This window comes from Ipomoea nil, unplaced genomic scaffold (genome assembly GCF_001879475.1).
Source record: "Ipomoea nil cultivar Tokyo-kokei standard unplaced genomic scaffold, Asagao_1.1 scaffold1978, whole genome shotgun sequence".
NCBI lineage: Eukaryota > Viridiplantae > Streptophyta > Magnoliopsida > Solanales > Convolvulaceae > Ipomoea > Ipomoea nil.
Window position 1 is genome coordinate 1547619 of NW_017618406.1, and position 11454 is coordinate 1559072.

The window sequence follows — 11454 nt, forward strand, 5'->3', positions numbered from 1 at the left end:
CATTAATAGTTTTTAATTATAATAACAATGGCATTAAGTTTATGGTGAATTATCACGAGTTGGATTCTTTAGCATTTATTGGAGTCTTTAGTCTCATCAAATTGATCCTGGGCCATTATGATTTTAAAAGGCTAAAAATTCAATGTTGAGAGACATAAAGCAAGCAAAGACTCATGATGTTGGTTCATATAGATGAATCTTGAGGATTTTTGGTTATGTTGATACAATATTTTGTTGTTTTAAGTTACATTGATAAGTCCTCAGCTCGTTATTGCTCTCTGGCATGAAAGTTGGGCTTCCTTTTTGTTTTGAAGATTATTTATAAAGTGTATGTTTAAAGTTCCATTTGTGGGCTTTTCCATTTGTGGGCTTAGACTCATGAATTTGTTATCTAAGTCGTTAGAATATGGACTACTGAATTACTGTCTTTGGCTAAGATTAATGAGAGTGGGAGTGACAGACGTGTCAACTCTGAAAACTTAGCTGTCAACGATAGTATTAAAGATAATGAGTTATTCATGCAATTTATTAGCATTTTGCTAATAGTTATAGATCCCTACTTAAGGCATGCTTATAAGAATTTTAGGGATCAAACAGGGTACATGAAACTTATTATGTGACTATATTGTACGTACATTTATGTTGTCACCTCTATGTAATATGAATGTTTTCTCCTATAGTTATGCGCATATTTATTTGAGAAACATCCATAAGGTTGGACCAAGAATAAACATAGGGTTTATTCATAAAGGACCTAAGTTGGGAATCAAAATGCATTTGATGCATAGATGGTATTACTCACACTTTAATTTAGAGGACATACCACTATGATTCATGCTTTTGATCTTCAATGAAGGTTGTGCAAATACTTGCACCAAATGGAAAATTGTAACATTTTCCATTAATGTTGTACAAATCAAGTGGTGTAAGTTTATTAGGCCAAATTTAGTCAATGCGGCAATAATTAGTTTTTGATAACTAATTATAATCAAGAATGAACATAAGGTTTATTCATTAAGTTTTATGTCACATAAGGTACTTAGAGAAGAAGTTACATTGTAATCATAAGTAGATACTACCCTGATTAAGAGGAACTACCTCTATGGTTCATGTTTTTTGTTTCTTTGAGTTAATACTTGCACCAAGTGGGAGAATGTAACATTTTCATTTATAATGACATTATTAAGTGGTGCAAGTTTAATAGGCCACTTATAGCCATTATGCTGTGGTTTGAAATGGAAGTAACGGTTTCTGTAACTTAGCTTATAATGATGGCATGTAGGCTATTTAAGCATGGTCCTCCCATTGCTCCTGTTGCAGCCTTACAACTACACCATTTAGTTCATATAGGAGATTAATGGTAGACAACAAAACTTTAATCCATTGGAGTTCTTGAAGCAACAATGTATAAACTATGGATGGAGTTTTGCTTATCATATCACTTCCTTTGTTTCTTGTTATATTCAGTTAGTGCTAGATTGCTAATACTTTAGCTCATCACCCGCCGAAGTTCTTACCTATTCACAAGCAAACACATTGTATTGGGACTCTGTCCCGCCAAAGTTCTTCTGCAATAATCTTACCCCAAAAGGCTGAATCCTCAGCCCCCCACACTCCGACCCGACAGAGCATGTACATCATGGTGACTCAATGGGTTAGTACGGAGGGCCCAATGCCGATGCGCACAAGGAATCTACCCACTTTGGACATAATTCTCACACTGCCGCCGCCGAAGTTCGAACCTTGGTCTCTTACCCCAAATACTGCTCACTAAACCATTGAGTTAAGTCCGTGTGGGTCTTCTGCAATAATATACCATTGCTTTTGGTTTTAAAGAAATTAAAAGAGTTAATACCCAATATGGTCCTCCGGCTATTAGCTAATACTCAATTTTATTTCAAAGTATTAAGCGTACTCAATTTAGTCCTCTTACTTTTAAAATCACACCCAATATAGTCCTCTGTTACAATTACCGTCAAACCACCCTTATTTTGAGGGCATAAGCGTCATAAGCCAAGCCAGCGCTTATCTTGAGGGCACCACCATTAACGAAGCTAAGCAAGAGGTAGAGAGGAACACCAGACTGCCGTTGCCATCCATTGCTTGTCGCAGAACAGGGGACCGGCCGCCAACTACCACCCACTGCCGCCGCTGCTACCAGTCGCGAGGCTGCTACGCCGAAAGACCAACTACCACCATCGTCGATTGCTCGCCGAGAAACCAGGGTCGCCAGAGTTGCTCTACCCAACTTCCATCGAGCTTCGTCGATCGGCCGTACACGTTGCCAACATCTCCAACCACTATCGACGAGAGGAGAGAAAGGTTAGCCACCGTCAGGAAGTAGCCTCTACGCCACAGAAATTAAATTCACCGGTCACCGCCACCGTACACTGTAGTTGCTGTTAGTTAGTTGATTGAATAGGTGAAGGTTGAAGATAATGGTAGTGGAAGGTGGTTCGGCTGGACTCCAACAAGAGACGAAAAAGAATATAGAAAGAAGCCGGAACCCGCCACAGTCCGGCGCTGGTTAAAGAAGCTAAGCAAGAGGGAGAGAGTAACACCGGACTGTCGCTGCCATCCATTGCTTGTCGCCGGAACAGGGGACTGGCCGCCAACTACCACCCACTGCCACCGCTGCTGCAAGTCGTGAAGTGGAGAGACAGCGGTCAACAGGTCGCGAGGCTACTACGCCGGAAGACCAGCTACCACCGCCGTTAACGTTGTACTTTGCCCGGTTCGCAATGGTGAACAAAAGAGCCTTAAGCCAAGTGGTTCCAGATTTGGGGAAGCTGGCTAAGAGGACATCATTGGGGTGTGGTTTGAAGTGTTGTTGGAGTGCTAGGAAGCCATGGATGACCCATGTTGGGTACCAAAACCCATTGAGCAAATGAATGTCTCCGCCAACTACCCATCCCCTTTCTCTTGGCAACGGAAGTTCTGCACGCAGCTTCATTTTAGGGAAGGATGTGCATCAATCACTAAAATGACGCTTATACCCTTCAACATAACAGTTGATTAATTGTAATTGTAACCGAGGACTATATTGGGTGTGATTTTAAAAGTAAGAATACTAAATTGAGTATGCTAAATACTTTGGGACAAAATCGAGTATTAACTAATAGTCAGAGGACCATTTGGGTATTAACTCAAATTAAAATTATAAAATTAAAATTAAACAACTAATAATTGCTTTAAAATTAAAAACAATTATTTAAAACCGATTGAACAACAAAGCGGTTAAAAAAATAAAGTGCATAAAAAATAAAATACAAATATTTAAATTAATTGTCGTTGTTGCTTTAAAATGTATGAATTAAGAGTAGTATAGGAATGAATTGAGAGTAGGATGAAAAGTGTTTACAAATTGTGGAAGACATTGCATTTATAGGAAATAAAAATAATATAATTAATAATATTTCTAAAAAAATTGGTTGTTGTCATTGGCAACGACCATTTTCCTTTTCATTTCGACCACTCTGAAAGGCCTCAACAGGTGTGTGTAACACACGCGCCTGGTTGTTCAATGAGAAACAACCGTGTCTCACTGCTGTAACTTTTTGTTTTTTAATTCTAACAAAAACCTTTGTTTGTAGGAGACCTCAAACACCAAAAACCACCCATCTACATTAGTTAAAAACCTCTCCTTCAAGTTTTTTATCATGAACAAACTCCTATTGGGGATGCTCTAAGGCTTAGACCGACTTAAGGCTTAGTTGAGCCTATTGTATTTAATATAAAATTGCTAGATAACAATTATATTTAAACTTTTAAATTTTTTAATTTAATACAAAACTTTAGTGGAGTTCCATGCTAAAGAATGTAATTAATTACCATAAATGTATGGTGTTTTGTCCCTTAATTCACTCTACACTTAATATAATACGGGAACAAACAATTAATTCACCTTAAACCCAACTGCAATTGTGATAGTACATTCAAACCTAATAAGCAATCTCACAAACCATTACACAATACAGAACTTACGTACTAAGGAAACAACATAAAACTAATATTCCAATATGTAAAAAATTTCTACTTTTTCAGAGGCGCGAGGGAAACGTAAAAGTTCCTGCGTAATTTTAAATTCTTCATCAGAGTGAATCCAACCTCGAACAATAACAACCTTCTCAATTACTGGAAAGCAAGAAAGTAACACCTTAATACATTGCATTTCAGACCCCAACCCATGAAAATAGCTAAACTTCAAAGTGTGAAGCATTTTCAGTGTTCGAGCCACACTGCTGAGTTCCTCCATAAGCACAAAATCCTTTCGATTTAACCTCAAAAACTAATAACAAAACATAAAAATAAATAAGCAATCAGTTCATAATTTACATAACAAATTTGCATTAAGAAATGCAACAATAATGGAATCAATCAAAATTTTATGAAACAGTTGATATATATATATATATATATATATATATATATATATATATATATATATATGAAGATTACCTCTACATCATATATATCAAGTTGATCACATATATCAAGTTCGCATAATTTTGGGCATACTCGCAACAGATGTATGAATGCAGAACTATTTATAATATCTGGCAAACAGATATTATCGCTTGATATACATAGCTTGAGGCGTTCAACGTTTAGTGCAAACGGTTGTCCTACTCTATTAAGTTCTTCAATAAACACCTTGGAAATCAAGAGAAAGACAAATAGATCAGTTCCTAAAAAATATTTTATAAAAACAGAAGCAAACAAAAAAAGAGTCATCAGGCCAATTTACCTCAAAGCAACAAGTGGAACACTCCAAATTAAGACTTGATATAGATCTCAAGTCCAAGTTAGGCGGCAGAACACCAAATTCTTTGCAATAATCACAACAGGGCAGGATGATTTCCAAACTACCAAGTTTTGGTGCAACAATGTTAAAATAAAATATCTTATAGCATTTGACAAATGTGAGACCCTCTAGTATAGGAAGATAAACAACATAATCCGAACAAGTACTAGGCTTAAAGTCAACATACTGAAGAAAAAGTGATGTAACATTCGGAAGTACACAATATGCATTAATTAGTTCAACAGAGACATTATCAAGTTTCAATCTCTTCCGTGTTGGGCAAGAAAATATGCAATTCGGCACCCTGCATCTTACTTCTATATCCATATAATAAGAAATGCCAATTTCTTCAACACCATTCTGGGTGAGAAGAAGAAACCACCGGTTCAAGTTGTCCGAAATCAAATTTGCTATATCCTCAAAATCAAATTCTTCAGAGGAAATGAATTCCAATACTTCTCCAGAAAATTCGAAGACAATTTTGTGAATAGGTCCATTGTGCCGCATGAGAATTTTGTTGATTACATCAAAAATAGGAGATTCCGAATTCAGACCTTCAGCACCGGAATATTTAAGACATAGGTAATCAAAGAAACCATAACCAAGGTTGAGCTTTGTCAGACTAAACCAAATATCCTTCCAGGAAGAAGATAAAATCACAGTTCTAGCAGCTTCTTGAATCGGCAAAAATCCCAAAATATTGTCAAGTATACCCACAGGGAGCTCACTAATTCTGTCTTCTCCTGCCACTGCCATATAGATGTTTTCAACACGATTGACTGGAATTGAGGTCGACCTTTCAACAATGTGCATTCATCCAACTACTAGCTAATACAATCTGTCATTGCACCCAAACTCAAATTATTGAAAGATGCAACTTCAACATCCCTACACTATGACACATCTCTCAGCAAGTAAATTAATCGATAAAATTTATATAAAAAAAAGTTAAGGACTGGGAATAAACAGAGAAAGAAAATCGACGATGGAGGGAGGGAGGCAGCGTTCCATAGATTTCAACAAAGAAGACTTACCCAATTCGTAGATTCGCAGCGTCGTCGGAGTGTTTGGCGGAGTCCCTTTGTCGTTCTTCTGGTCGCTAGGGTTTTAGGGATTTTAGAATTTAGATTTTAAGATTTAGGAATTTAGATTTAAATTCTTAAGGATTCAGAATTTGAGTGTTGAATTTTAATTTTTAATTTAAAGGGTTAGATTTATAAAGTAGAGTAAATATCACAAAGGTTCATTTGACTATTGAGTTATTATTCTTTTTAGTCATTGACTCTCCATTATTTGACCAAAATATGTATCTTAACTTTTATTTTTATCACAAAAAAATAATAGTTTGGGATATTAAATGACAAAAACGACAATTTAGAACTAAATTTGAAATTGTCATCAAAGACAAATGACTTCTGGTGGAATTAACTCTAAAGTAGAAATAAAACAATAATTCAAAATTCATATTCAAATTATATTGCTTAAACACTAAATTTCTAAAACATGAATTCAAAATGAATAAATGAATAGCAAGTTAGCATTCAAATTGTATAAACCCTATCATTCGCTCCAAATATGAGAACTCTAAAAACTTTTTGCATTTTCACAAAAAAAAAAAAAAAAAAAAAACATTTCAGATGGTGAATCCCCCCAAATGGATGCTTAGGAAACAATCTTAAATAATAGTCATTCATATTTTGGAGATGGATGCTTAGGATGCAATCTCATGATCTCATGTAGAAGGGTGGTCTCATAGGATCCAACGTAACTCTTATATATAATCCTAATCATATGTGAACCACCCCTCAGATGAGAATTTGTGGACAAATCCAAACCATTGATCTGAAAGATCTGATGAATGGAAAAACAAGTAAAAAATGAACGGGGTCATTTTCATAAATATTACAAAGTTACGTATGAATCATATTGCAAATTAGATTACGGAATATTTTAACTATGTATCTGGATATAAATTTCTTTGATAAATAATGTGCAATGTGCCAAGCACCTTGTGCTCAAATGACATGTAGTGACTCTCCCATATGGGAGGTCATGAGGTCGAACCTCAGTGGAGGCAATCCTGACTCTTTGTGCTCGGTGCTCATGAACAGATATTACAATTTAATTTAATAAAAAAAAACTGTTAACTTGATGCCAAAAAAAAAAAAAAAAAAAAAAAGATAAATACGTAATTTGATAGATTTTAAGTCACGCGAAAAAAAAAAAAAGTAGGTGATTTTCATTGACCCAAACTTTTATAAGTCAAAAATTACATAGGAATAATTTTTCTAACCTTAGAAAAGTTGGAAGTTTGGAACTTTCCTAGTTACCAATTTAATGGCTAGTTCTTCAATCGAAATCGTAGCAGATGCAAAAAGGGATTTGATTAGTGAACTACCCGCGACCCAAACCAAACATGAGCAATCGTTATGCTGTGGAACCGTGCCCACCTTATAAGGTAGGCACGGTTCCAAAAACGCCATTTTCATGAGGTTGAGTAATAGTGCCGTTAGTGACACCGTTCCTCCATAATGTCATACAGAGTCTATATGGTAGATTCATAAAATCTATACTATAGATTCATAATTTCTAAACTGTAAATTCATAATTTTTATACCGTAGATTCATAATTTCAATACAGTAGATTCATAATTTCTGTACAGTAGATTCATAATTTCTATACTGCAGATTCATAATATTTGTACTGTAGATTCATAATTTCTAAACTGTATAGTTGTCAAATTATGAACATATAGTTCTGTTATTTGTGAATACAAAGTTCAACAAGTAGGATTATGAACATTGAAAATTATGAACATATAGCTCTATAATCATGAACATATATTTATAAAATTATGAACATATAGCTCTATCACATGTTCACAAACCTAATACTGTAGATTCATAATTTCTATCCTGTAGATTTATAATGTCTATACAGAAACGTTGTTAACCACAATCGAAAAGAATTTTTTTAAAAAAAAATTGGAACGGCGTCGTTTTTAATCAAAACGACGCAGTTTTAGAACCATGTCTACTATGCACGGTGGACATGATTCCACAACATAATTTGCCAAGGTGATGGGTTTCTATCACTTTTTTCCCCAATCTCTGTTTTCTTCCTAATTTCGTTGTTTTATTGACGAAATACAAAATCTTGCAGTTGAAGAATAGAATAGAACAATTTTAGCTTTTGATTTCGTCTAACGCCTTATTATTCTTTCAATTTAAAGACTCGACGTTTGCGACTCAAAATGGTAGCGGATGCAAGTAGGGATTTAATAAGTGAGCTGCCATTAGATTTAAAGGTCAGAATTTTGGAGTGTTTGCCCAGCCGAGACGCCGCCAGAACTGGAATCATGTTTTGGTTGCGGCTTAGCCGGCTTGCTTTCGGTGATGACTTCTTCTGGGATATCATAAAATGCAATGGTGAAAGTACCGTGCCTTGTAAAATAATAACTTACATTCTCTTGCAGCGTGTTCAACCCGTTAAGAAATTTAGCCTACACATCAGTGGCTTACTTGATCCTATGCTGGAGCAGTCAGATTTGGATCAGTGGTGTCTTTATCTGTCAAGAAATGGCATTGAGGAACTTGATATTTTAATTTGGGACCGTCAATATAAGATGTCATTTTGTATAGTCTCGTGCCCCACAATCAAGCAGCTGGGACTCAACAGTTTGGGTTTTGATTGCCCAATAAATGCTCCTTCAGTTTTTCTCGGTGTCACTTCATTAATTTTCTCTGATGTTGCTTTTAATTATAATGATGTTAACGGAATTGTATCTAGCATTCCTAATCTTGAGAAGCTGGAATTCAATGATTGTGAAGGGATCACTTATTTTAAGTTCAGAGCTCCAAAACTTGAATGCTTGTCTGATCTATTTTTGGTTTAATACCTGCAGCTAATTCCAGATGGCTTGCATTTCATTTGGAAACAATTAAGGTTCTTTGCTTGGATCATAGCTGCATGTTGGTGAGAATCTCTCTTCCTTCATATATGGACTATATCTAGTATTGACAGATTAAATATTCTTTGCCTTCTCATTTGATAGAGTTCTTTTCAAAGCTTATATTTTTTTAATTTATTTTTTAATAAGTGGGAAGATATTGAAGTAGCCTCCTTCCCAACTGCAATAAATCTGCAAGTAATCAAACTGGATTCTTTAAAGTTTGCCAATGTAAAACAGTTCATGGGTGTTTTGAAGTTGCTTCAAATATCTCTCAACCTATGTGAACTAGACATTAGAGCAGTAAGTATGGTATTGGAGACACAATGCTCAGTAACAAAGCAAGAGGGCAGTGACGTAACAAAGCAAGAAAGTAGTTATAACCGTCTTCCTCCCTCTCCCTCTGTATATATATAGTGTAGCTCTCTTCTCTCCTCTGTAACAGATACATACACACTTGCGTAGGGGTGTATACGAATCGAATCGAGTCAAATATCTCACTATTCGATTCGAATTCGACTATATATTCGAATATTCGTATTCGTATTCGTTTAATATTCGAATCTTAAATTTGATTCGTATTCGATTCGACCAGTTTATTCGAATATATTCGATTCGACTCGAATATTCGAATTCGAAATGGCTAACTTAATTTTTTTTAAAAATTTCTAATAAATTAAGAAAAAATATAATAAAAATTTATAATTAAATAGCATAAAATGTTACATTAATACACTAATCAAGAATCACATTAAAATAACAACAAAAAGTCAATCATCAAATTCATATATTAAATACTAGATTAAGAATATTAAGTTTGAATTAAGCTTCAACATCAACCCAAAAAAAGTCAATCAAATTCAAAAATTAAGTACTACAATAACAATCACAATTAAACTTCAAATATCCCCCAGCCATCATGCTTGCAATATGACATCAATTGGTTCTTCTTCCTCCTACAAAAAAATAAAAATAAAGTTAAAATTATTATCATTAAATCAATAAGATATATTAAATTACTAAAGTAGAACTTACATATGTCATAATAGGCTTATTGATCCCATGAAGTTGACGAACCCAATCTGCTCCACAAATTAAAACTTGCACCATGTCAGAAGATAGTTTAGCACGATGAGGATCTAGAACTCGGGTACCCGCACTAAATGTGGCTTCTGATGCCACGGAGCTAATTGGAATAGCTAAAACATCACGGGCTAATTTAGACAAAATACTGAACTTCAATTCATGAGATTTCCACCAAGATAAGGCATCAAATACAGGGGAGGTTACTTCACCATCTTGACACCTATAAACCCCTTCCTCCAAGTAAATGTCCAACTCTGATTTTTTTGGAGTTACATCTTCAACACTGTCTAAATATTTATCATACAAAGACAAACCAGAAAGGACTACTTTTTCTTTAGAAGTAAAGCGTGTAGAAGTAACAACCGAACTCCCAACATGTGTCACAGAAGAACTACCTCTTCGATTTCTCATGTTATCAATTTCAACATATTCATAAAACAAGTCATGTAATGCATCCCTAACATTCTTCACATTTGCACGTGCATCATTTGCATTATATATTTGGTTGAAAGCAAAATCAACCAACCTCATTTTGTACCTAGGATCAAGTATTGCTCCAATAGACATCAAAAGATTGCAATCACCCCAATATTTGTCAAATTTTTTCTTCATCTTTTCAATCATATTTCTAATGACCTCTTCATGATGAAACTCATTTTCATTTAAGACATGCTTGACCCTCCAAACAACACCAAGAAAAACATTAGAAGTGGGATAGTTAGTTCCAGAGATCACTTGAGTAGCTTCATAAAACACCTCTAAGATGCTAAGAACATCCTGTATTCTAGTCCAATCTTCCAAGCTAGGACAACATTTATATGAAGGCTCTCTTTGTGCAAATATTGGGAATGCATCCTTAAGTTTAAGGGCCACAACTAACATTTCATATGTAGAATTCCAACGAGTAACACAATCAAGAACTAACTTTTTCACCGGATTTCCCAAATGATGCACAATTTCAGAAAACTTCATCAACCTAGACTCAGACTGATTAATAAATCGCACACTATTCCTAACATCATCAACAATGGTTTTAATTGCAGAAATACCATCCTGAACAACAAGATTCAATATATGAGCAGTGCATCTCACATGAAATAGCTTACCACCCAAAGGTAGCTTATGACTCCTGGAGAAAGTTTGTTTGGCAATTCTAACTGCAACATCATTGTTTGAAGCATTGTCCACTGAAATAGTGAAGATTTTATGCTCTATTCCCCAATCCTTTGTGGACTTCATAATCCCATCAATGATATCAACACCTGAAATATGACAATAATATAATTAAATTCAAGAAATAGTTATTATTAATTAATTATTATAGAGATATATTTACAAACAAGTGAACATTACCAGTATGCGGAGGAGGAAGAGGCATGAAACTAAGTACACGCTTTTGAAGTTGCCAATTTGAATCAACAAAGTGTCCAGTGACACACATATATGAAACCTTTTGCACCTTAGACTTCCAAATATCAGTGGTCAATGATATCTTATTGATGGTTCTTAATAGCAATTGTAACTTTTTCTTCTCTATTTCATAAACAGTAATGACGTCATTCTTTGCCATGGCACGAGAGACTTTCTCATATTGTGGAAGATTAACATTCATCA

General features: G+C 34.9%; 2 protein-coding genes and 1 long non-coding RNA gene across 9 annotated transcripts; 1 reads left to right on the forward strand and 2 right to left on the reverse strand.

The window, feature by feature from the left end:
* Positions 1-3871: 3871 nt before the first annotated feature.
* Positions 3872-5935, reverse strand: LOC109147237 (F-box/FBD/LRR-repeat protein At1g13570-like). 7 transcript variants are annotated; one of them, XM_019294873.1, is made up of 5 exons: positions 5835-5918; positions 4748-5697; positions 4459-4653; positions 4157-4288; positions 3872-4069 (listed from the first exon to the last, which is right to left on the reverse strand). In XM_019294873.1, the coding sequence occupies exons 2-5, from the start codon at positions 5615-5617 to the stop codon at positions 4007-4009; spliced, it is 1260 nt and encodes a 419-aa protein (XP_019150418.1). In that variant the 5' UTR covers positions 5618-5697; positions 5835-5918; the 3' UTR covers positions 3872-4006. The 7 variants fall into 7 exon arrangements, with proteins under 7 accessions (XP_019150418.1, XP_019150413.1, XP_019150414.1 ...); XM_019294868.1 differs by having other exon boundaries at positions 3872-4288; positions 4748-5692; positions 5835-5935; XM_019294869.1 differs by having other exon boundaries at positions 3872-4288; positions 4748-5692; positions 5839-5922.
* Positions 5936-8691: 2756 nt separating this feature from the next.
* On the forward strand, positions 8692-8986 carry LOC109147257. The gene is made up of 2 exons (XR_002048604.1): positions 8692-8780; positions 8905-8986. It is a non-coding gene; the product is annotated as an uncharacterized LOC109147257 (long non-coding RNA).
* A 632-nt stretch (positions 8987-9618) lies between these two features.
* On the reverse strand, positions 9619-11066 carry LOC109147213 (zinc finger BED domain-containing protein RICESLEEPER 2-like). Its single transcript, XM_019294845.1, has 3 exons — positions 10913-11066; positions 9790-10876; positions 9619-9710 (listed from the first exon to the last, which is right to left on the reverse strand). Exons 2-3 carry the CDS (start codon positions 10810-10812, stop codon positions 9672-9674), a joined length of 1062 nt encoding a protein of 353 aa, XP_019150390.1. The 5' UTR covers positions 10813-10876; positions 10913-11066; the 3' UTR covers positions 9619-9671.
* Between the last annotated feature and the right edge of the window lie 388 nt (positions 11067-11454).